Raw genomic sequence first — 9,605 nt, 5'->3', positions numbered from 1 at the left:
AAGGTGAGAAGAATCTACTGGGAGAGAATAAAGGGAATTTAGGAGTGTCGAGATATTCTGGGAGATATTCAGGGAAAAGAGAAGAGGTGGAGAGAATCAGACAAAAGGTGGAGATATTCTGGGAGTGAATCATGGAGAAATCAATGGGATTTGATTCTTGATGTAAACTCTATAAACATAGCCCTAATGAGAATTTGCTGGTTTTTGAGTATCCATGCCTACATTAATTTATTTGCTAATTATTTACTAATTACATCTTAATCATTTGCTAATCACTTTGTTAATGATATTGATTCTAGTGTTTGATCCACCATAGCTCATCATTATGCTCAAATTTCTTCACATAAGCCTCTTGAAACTCTTTGGTCCACTCAAAGACAATGAGCAGTTTATACAAGGGTCTACCTATCTCTGCATAAAATACAATGAAGCGTCGATAATAACCCACATGACCCATAAACCTTTGCACACCTTTGTAGTTGGTAGGCGCAATGGTAGTTCCAAGATCAAGTTGACCTTGCTATCATCAGTGGATATGACATTTTTTTAGACTGTGTCCCAATATCACACCATGCTTGACCCAGAATTGACACTTCAAAGGGTTTAGTAATATCCGATAATCGGCAACGTTCAAACACCTTCCTTAAACAATTTAAATGATCTTCCCATCGAGAATGTGCACATAGATCATCAATAAACACTTCCAACCATTTCTGCAAGTAGTCCTTAAAAGCTGTGTACATTAACCTTTGAAAGGTTGCCGGGGCATTTGTGAGACCGAACGGCATAACCTTGTAAGCGAATGTTCCCCACATGATGGTATTGAAGGCAGTCTTATGTTGGTCTTTTGGTGCTATGGACACCTAATTGTCCTGAAAACCCATCCAAGAAGCTGTACGCTTCCCTTCCAGCCACTCTTTCCAAGACATGTTCGATATACAGTAATGGTGGGTAATGGTCCTTCATGGCTGCATTCACTTTCTTAATGGGTAATGGTCCTTCCTGGCTGCATTCACTTTCTTAATCGACACATACTCTCAGTTTCCCATTCTTTTTAGGTACTATCACAATAGGTGACAACCAATCCGTATGTTTGATTTCATAGATAAAGTCAGTAGCAATGAGCTTATCAATTTCCTTCTTTACAATTGCTGCATACTTTGGATTCATCTGGTATGGTTTCTGCCAGCAGGCCTCCGTGATCCTTCCATAATTGGAATCATATGTTGTACCACCTCGGGTGGTACCCCTTTAATTTCCTTATAGTTCCAGTGGGTGCCTAAACAATTGCTTGAAGCTCAAAAGTTACATGAGGGAACAACACCCAACTATAGCTCCCAAGGCCACCAACACAACCCCTACAAAGAAGTAAAAGAGCAACATAAGCAAGGCCGAGAAACCTCACTAACAAAGAACCTGTGTCACACATCAAAACTGTTGTTATTGCCCAAGAATTTCTTAGAAGCTCAAGGCTTCTATGATGACAACTATATCATTTGGGTTCACAAGAACAAGGCCCTAAAGCCATCACCATCAACAGATGTGGCAGCTTATGGAAGTACAAAAAACTATAAGAACAACTCCTTACAATTAGGAAAAACACAAGAGACTAGGAAAAATAAAAGCTCCTCTACTCTAAAATATTAAGTTTCCTTCTTTATGAAGACCTGACCAGCCCTTGTACAAGTGGAACCATAAAAACTTTCATCCAAAAAAGATGTAGCACCACGAGAACCTGTCTTGCATGAGGTCAACACTTTGACCTCCCCCATAACCTCACCATTTAGCCTATAACCTCCCACATTAACCTCACCATTAAGCCTACTACATACAACCTCTCCAGCCAACTGGTGTATCATAGATGTCAGCAATGCAAGCGGCTTGGAGAATCTCCTTTGCTTATCTCCCTCTTATTATCTCATCACCAAAGGTAGGACATCAGATATAGCCTTTCACACATTAACAGGTGCATCTTCTTCATATACACTATTGTGGATCCCCCCCCTCTGCGCTGCCAAATATTTAAGAGGCGCCACATGATATACAGGTCAGACCTTTCTTTACCCATACTATATCTCAAACTAACCATACAACCACCAGTAACTTAGTTGGTTTCTTAATCTTTTGTCTCAAGAAACAATTCTCCTCCTAGCTTCTAAAAGGACTACCAACACATCGTTCTTAAGGTGAGGACTCTGAAGATGAAGACAAAGATCTTGCCATCCCAACTTTGAGTAAGCCGGGTCCAGAACGTTCACATAAATTGGGACCAGTTGCAATGGATGAGGCGCTACCAACTGTTCATACATCTAGGAGCAATCAACGGCTCGAGAACTTCATCAATTATACCATATGTTCGAGGTGATGAAAGTTCATAAACCGGGATTACTTTCCAATTTTACAGAAAATTGGATACAGTTCCATACAGTATTGCTGCAGTGTTATATTGTCGATAATGATTTAAACAAAATCCTTTGAGAAGAACAAAGCACCTTAAGTGTTGCTGCCTTGCTGTCTTCTCTTTGAATCTCTTTCAAAACAACATATTAGCACTCTGCAGCATTGCCCAAGCACCTTCTTCTCGTGGATCCACCACATGCATGAAAAAACCATGTTAATATAGACATCGAAAAATCAGGCTCCCCAACCACTATCCTGTTGCAAAGGACTCTTGGAAAAAACAAGGTTGGGCTACTCAACTTCCAATAACTGATCTTCTAGCGATCCCGATACGTGGCTACCAATGCATAGACACTCCAACAGCATACATCTCTCACCTCAACTTTCAAGGGCACATGATGAACTGACCAACATCACTTATTTAATCCATACATGCCAACAAAAGAGTTCTACCAGGCCAGTACTTAATTCAAAACAGAATAAATTTGACCCCCCCACACCCTATCAATAGGTACTAGTATTAAAATACAAGTACACTGTGTAAAAGCCTTTCCTGGACTTCAAGATCAGACAATGTGTCAAACCTAATATAAAACAGCAGGACGGAAAACCGCACCACAACATTCACATGCCACTAGCCCTGCTCCTAGTCAAGCTGCTTGATATGCCAGCCTTCTTGAAATTTGCGCTCATACTACGTAGGTCAACAAGATCTTCAAACAACCGGTCTGCAGAGCTGGCATTCTCAGAAGAATGGACTCCCTTCACAGGTGGCAATGTCTGATTTGCTGGGAAGCTTGCAGACTGAGACAATTTACCAATAGATGTATTCTGCATCCGACGGTTGTGACCGTCTTGCAGAGTCAAATTCATGGTTTGTTGCTCCAAGTTGCTCGGTCTCATACCGACATATGGAGGCCGTTGACTGGTCTGATTCGTCTGCTCTTGAAAATACCGATGCCTCTCCGTGTAGAGTATTGGAGGTGGCGGAAGGCTTGAAGCCACAGTTGTTCCATAAGAACTCCAAGCTGAAGAAGTCTGGCCCCCTTGCAAATGCTGCCCTTCAAGTTGAGGGCTGTAAGGAGACGAGATGTGCTGCTGTTGATTCCCAGGACCCGGTTCTTGCTGCTGCAATCCACGTGACTCTGGACTACCAGATGCCCAAGGCGCAACATAACTGCCAGGACTAGATTGAATGGTACTTTGTAGATACTGTGAAGGCTGATGTTGTTGAGGAGAGGGGCTCATTGTACTACTGGGCGACATTTGTTGCTGGGCCTGCTGTGAAGGGGGGGTAGCTACAAAGCGTGGACTGTCAGCAAATGGGTTGAGTGCATTTTGCTGTTCAGAGAGCGGAGGAGATGCTTGCTGCTGGCTCGGAGGGATTGGAAGAGTACCTGGAGTCTTAGGTGACACATCTTTGAATGACTCACCACTGAGAAGATCTAATGTACGCCCTCGGGCACCCGGAGGGGCATTGATTCTTCTAATAGGCTCAGGTGGTGGAGGTAGTGCAAACTGAGAAGCCCCGGGTGGTCGATTTTCTTGGCTAGCAGATGCGCGACCTGGTCTCGTGCTTGATCTGCGTATACACCAAGAATTGAGGCAATGGAAGTCCATAAATACATGCATCATCTATGCTTGCAAACACAAAAGAAACCACAAAACACCTGTGGGCCAATTGGGAGAATTCATCCTCTGCCTCTTCATCCTCTTGGTCATAGGCTGCAAAGCTTCTAGAAGGTCCTGATTTATGTTCAGGTGGCATCGGAGACCCTGATGCAATGGCATCGTGCTTTGCCAAAGCGCGCTGCAGTTCATCATTCAAAGCAAGGCCCTGACACAGCAAGCTCTCATCCCTGTGCAAAGACATCGATGCGAGAGACATGGCAAACACCCCCATTAGGGCAGAAAAGAAACACAAAGGGACTATTATGAGCAAAACGAAACACATAGAAACTCTGTACAGAATGTGAACTTACGATGTAGTGTTCACGAGCTGCAAGATGCTTTTCTGATTAGTTCGGCATTGCTCCACAAGCTGGATAATCACATCATCTTTCACAGCCTACATACAACCAGATTTACAAATGCCTTACTTCCTGTAAGTCTGTAGACAATTGAAAGGAACCCATAAGCAGTCAAATGCTTGACTAGTAAAGCGATCCATTATTGACACACCCACAAACCGTGTTTCTATGAACACCTCGAAACTTATTTTTTTTTGAAGTGCGCTAGTAGTTTTCTCGATGTTAACAAACACAGGCAGAAGCAAGAGAGATCTCCTGCCGTGAGATGAAACCAAAGTCACATAAGACAACACTATCCAACTTTTATCCCCCCAACCCCCCAGGAAAGAGATCCATCTATTAGTTAAAAAACAAACAACCATAGGCAACATGTACATGCTCAGAACCCTCAAAAAAGGTGTAAAAACTGAGGAGGGTGATTCCCTCCATGGCTGGCTGCTCTCGGAGCAAAACTACCTGCCACACATGTGGCCTATGAAACGCATTTCAAAACATATGAAACGCGTTTGAAACGTTTGCAACATTTCAAATGTTTCAAACGAGTTTCAAAGCTCTCATTTTTTTTAATGAATAAAAAACGTGCCCTACATTAAAATTGTACCTACGAAGTACAATATCTTTCCGTTTGCTGCGCCGTCTTCATCCGTACCCTCACACTTGGGTTTTCCTCGAGAGTTGTGCCCTGGTTCAGCCATGGGACTTGTGTGGCCCGCTATTCAGGTTGGTTTCTTCCAATTTTTATGATTTTGTGCAATTTCTTTGTAAATTTCAGATTCTGAAATTTGGGCTTTTTGGATCAGCTTGCCCCAAATCTCTCCCTCTTTTGGCAAATGCCGAGGGCAAGGGATACTGTGTGGACCCATGTAACCCCTGTTGGCAGATACGGGGGTTCAAGCACAAAAAAATGGAAATGCAAGCACTGTGACAAAGTATCAGGTGGTTCTTCAGTCAGGATAAAGGCCCATTTCTCGAGATTGAAGGGGAAAGGGATTGGTCCGTGTCCTAGAGCCCCTACAGATTTGAAAGCCTCTCTTCAGCCATGGAAGAGAGAACAGGAGGCTATGCAAGGAATTGGGAGTGGTGATGATACCCAGGATGATTCAGAGGATGAAAGCAAAAGGGCCAGGATGGAAGAGGTTCCCGATATGCAGAGTGATATGCAGAGTCAGGTTGATTTGCCTAGTTCCAACGCCATTGGTGCTAGGTCTAGCTCCGCCCCTCGAGCCCACTGGTCTTGCTTGCCCACCAAGCCTACTTTGAAGAGGGCAAGCCTCAAAGTAGGGTTTCAGAAGCAAACTGTCGTTGAGGCTACCCGTGAGATAACAAAGTTGTTTATTCAATGCGCTTTGTCATTTCACATTTTGCATACCCCACGCTGGAAGAAGGAGCAACCCAAGGCATTGGCTTTTGTGCACACAGTCATGCGAGAGAGTTGGTGGGATGAAGCCAAGGCACTTGTGAAGGCAACTCAGCCCATTTATAGTGTTCTCCACATAACAAATATGGAGGGCAACACCCTTGGACTCTTATACGAGTTCATGGACAGCATTGGAGAGGCACTTGACCACAACACTGTGCTACCTGCTGTGAGGTATAGATACACTGCTTGCTTTGTTCAATTTATTTCGTACATGGTGCCATGTGGTGCTCATTGCTACTTATAATTGACTTTGATAGGGTCCAGGACATCAGAGAGGTTTGGAACACTAGAGACCAATTCATGCGGTTGCCCATATACTGCACCCTCTTTGGCGGAATGAGGAGCAGTATAACAATGAGGAGTTGGAAGAGGGTTGGCAGGAGTACATCCAGAGATGGACAAGAGTTGACCTTGCACTCTTGAGGCAACTTGAGGACGAGCTTCTAGTGTTTCGCCAATGAGAGTTTTACTTTTGGGAGAGAAACTGCAAAATTTCGAGAGAGCTTCGGCCAATCTCCTGGTGGTAGAAATATGGGACACACACTCCTACTATGGTAAGTACTTTACTACTTTGTGAACACTGAAGCGTAAGTTCCGAAGTAGGCTATCTGAAGTTTCTAAATACTACTTGGTAACTTACAAAGTTTCATGTCCTCTTCATGACAGAAACGCCTTGCATTGCGGATTCTCTCACAGGATTGTAGCTCCAATCCTTGTGAGAGGAATTGGAGCACATGGGCCCTCTTCCATACAAAGAAGAGGAAGAGATTGTCCACTGCTCAGCTAGATTGCAACCTCCGTCAACTTGAACAGCGAGGCAATCCCATCGAGCCGCACCATGTGAATGTTGACAAGATCGACATTGAGAAAGTGAAGGACATTCCAGACATTCTTGCAGAGGAGCGTGACATCTATGCCATGCTTTACGAGGAGTTGTTGGCACCAACTCGTGTGACATGAGCATAGTCATCGGTGGATGGAGCTTCTTAGAGGCTGATATTGAGGCATCATCTCCTCCTGATACAGATTCACAGTCATCAGAGGAGGGAGATGATATTGCTGATGATGATGATGATGATGAGTCTTGACTATTGAGGCTTTTTACTATTTGTTGCCTCTAGTCTAGACTCTAGACTTCACTCTTTTGACTCTTTTTACACTCCATGGTTTTTGTATTGGTCTTTTCAATTTTTGTTGACAGTTGCCAATTGGACATCTTACTTATCATGATTCATGAGACATTTGTATTGGCGTCTTTTGGACTTAGTGCCATTTAAGTTTTGAGAGCACTTTTGCAAAATTGCATGGCAAGTCTTATGATCTATGATCTATGTCATCTATCATTTTCTCTCTTCTCAAGTTTCAACAATCATTGGTCACTCAATGTTCACTTGCAGCTTGCAAGCAACAAGCAATAGTAAGTACTAATTAGGCTGCAAGAATCAGGATACATGATGATGATACATCATATTGTTTTTGTTTTAAACATTTATCCATACTTTGTTGGTTGCTTGGGTTTTTTTATGCATAAAACTTTCATATCTCCTATTTTTTGCTGCCGTATCCGCACATTTCTGCCTTCATGACTGCCAAACATGTACCCCCCCCCCCCCCCCTTTTGTATGAAACGTTTTTGAAACACCTGCCAGGCTATGAAACGTTTGGGAAACGCGTTTCATGAAACGCCTGACAATTATGGGCCTGTAATGCCAAGTGATCTCGCCATCCCGATCAGAGAGGGGGACCCGGCGCCGTGTACACAAAAAAGCCTCTCATCGCCTGTGCATGCAATCCGATCCACGCTACATCTTCCCCCACTAAATGCGGAGGGTATGAATGACATTGATCCAAATAGAGCGGATGGACTGAGCCAAAAGGAGGAGGGGGGGGAGGAGTGTAAGCCCAGCAAGGCATGCCGTGACAAACTCAACCACAGCTCCAAGAGATAAAAGATATAGAGAGGGGGAAAGAGAGAAGGGATTAGGGCACTTTGCACAGTACACCACACTAAGCAAGGAACAAGCCCCGCCCCCTTTCAGGAATTTATTCAAGAACAATCCACCGGCATGCTAACCAAGATCAATACATCAATGAATACAAAAGCAAACAAATATGCCGATGTAGTATATCGAAGTCGATGTCGATGTCAAGGCACGAGACCTCTAATACCGAGCACACCACAAGGATGACCCGCAAGAATCTCTCACCGGGCTAGTACCAGATCCAAAATCCAAATCCAAGTCGATGTCGATGTCAAGGCACGAGACCTCTGATACCGAGCACACCACAAGGATGACCCGCAAGAATCTCTCACCGGGCTAGTACCAGATCCAAAATCCAAATCCAAGTCCAAGTTCAGATCTAAGTCCAAGTCCAAGTCTAGATTCAAGTCCAAATACAAGTAAACTCAATACCCAATCTGTAGAAAATCCTCAAGAAAGCAAACACCAAGTTGGTGATGGAATCCTTAACCCAAATGGCAGATTTGTGAACATGGCATCGTGTCTCTTGCCAAAAAGCTGAAGAAAACACGAGGCAAGGCCAGCAGTTGAGGGCGATGCTAGCGGCAGTACTAGCGGCGCTGCTGGGCAGAGGTTGAGCAGCGCGGGGATGGTACAAGACAACGGCACAGGGGGCGCAAACGGCTGTGCAAGCTTGATAACGATGATACTGATGACCAAGATGGTCTTCTCGCACTCTCCAACAAATCCGATGATGGTTGATGAAGATGAGGATAATCTCCAAGCTTCAATGAATGAGGAGAAGGGAGAGGTTCATGCTTCTTTTATACCCAAGGGAGGGTCCTGCTTTTTGCCAAAAGCTACCATGATTTGCTTTTACTTTTTCACTATGCTTTCCTCTTTATTCTTTTAATAATAGAATATTACTCAACTTTTGCCAAAGTTCTTTAACTTTGCTTTTCTAACTTCAAGACCTTTGAGCAAACACAGTGGCACACTTGAATTATATTGCAATTGACGCCTTGATTCAGTCACACTACCTATTTGTACGCATTTGTGACAGCCATGTCTGGAAATACCAGTGATTTGTTTGGTATGCTCTCCATTGATGATAAGTTGGATGGCACCAACTATCCTATGTGGGCATATATGATGAAACATGTACTAGTTGCAAAGAATTTGTGGGTCTATGTATCAGAGGCTGATGTCGGGCCTATTGTTCCTACACGAGCAGCAAGTACTTCAAGCACTATTGATGCAAGTGATGATGTATCTTCAGGTGGTGCTACATCTTCTGCACCTTTGCCACCCACTCCAAAACAGCTAAGATGGGATGCCAAGGATGCTCAGACACATGCTTTGATTGCCCTTTCATGCAAAAGGCACGTTATACCGCAAATTCGTTCATACACTTCTGCTAAGGGTGCATGGGATGTACTTGCTTCTTTGTATCAGGTTCGCAACAAGGCTCGTGTTGCCTATCTTCGCAAGAATATTGAGTCTGAGCATATGGATGAGGGTGATTCAATGGAAAAGTTCCTTACCCGCATCAAGGATTTGCGAGAGCAGCTTATCAACATTGATGAGGTCATTCCAGATGGTTCACTTGTATCTACACTGCTTCAGGGTTTGCCAGAATCCTATCAGGGTTTTGCTACTACTCTTCATCTACTCATTAAGGGTAATCCAAACTTGTATACCTTTGATGAGTTGGTGACTCTCTTATTGCAAGAAGAGCACTCTCGTTCTAACAGGACTACTATGCTTTCTACTGATTAGGCATTTGGTGCCTTT

At 43.7% G+C, this 9,605-nt stretch overlaps 1 protein-coding gene across 1 annotated transcript in view; it reads right to left on the bottom strand.

Moving 5' to 3' along the window:
- Positions 1-2,802: 2,802 nt before the first annotated feature.
- LOC147624595 (TOM1-like protein 3) overlaps positions 2,803-9,605 on the bottom strand; it is a 28,477-nt gene continuing 21,674 nt past the window's right edge. The window contains exons 7-9 of the mRNA XM_086819605.1: positions 4,383-4,468; positions 4,071-4,259; positions 2,803-3,982 (exon numbers count right to left, since the gene is read on the bottom strand). Of these exons, the coding sequence (XP_086675731.1) occupies positions 3,025-3,982; positions 4,071-4,259; positions 4,383-4,468 (1,233 nt within the window). The 3' untranslated portion in view covers positions 2,803-3,024. The remainder of the gene's footprint in view (positions 3,983-4,070; positions 4,260-4,382; positions 4,469-9,605) is intronic.

Source organism: Cibotium barometz, chromosome 25, assembly GCF_041138505.1.
Source record: "Cibotium barometz isolate CiBa-2024 chromosome 25, ASM4113850v1, whole genome shotgun sequence".
NCBI lineage: Eukaryota > Viridiplantae > Streptophyta > Polypodiopsida > Cyatheales > Cibotiaceae > Cibotium > Cibotium barometz.
The sequence above is the reverse complement of the archived record's forward strand: the minus strand, read 5'-3'. Positions and strand labels throughout refer to the sequence as shown.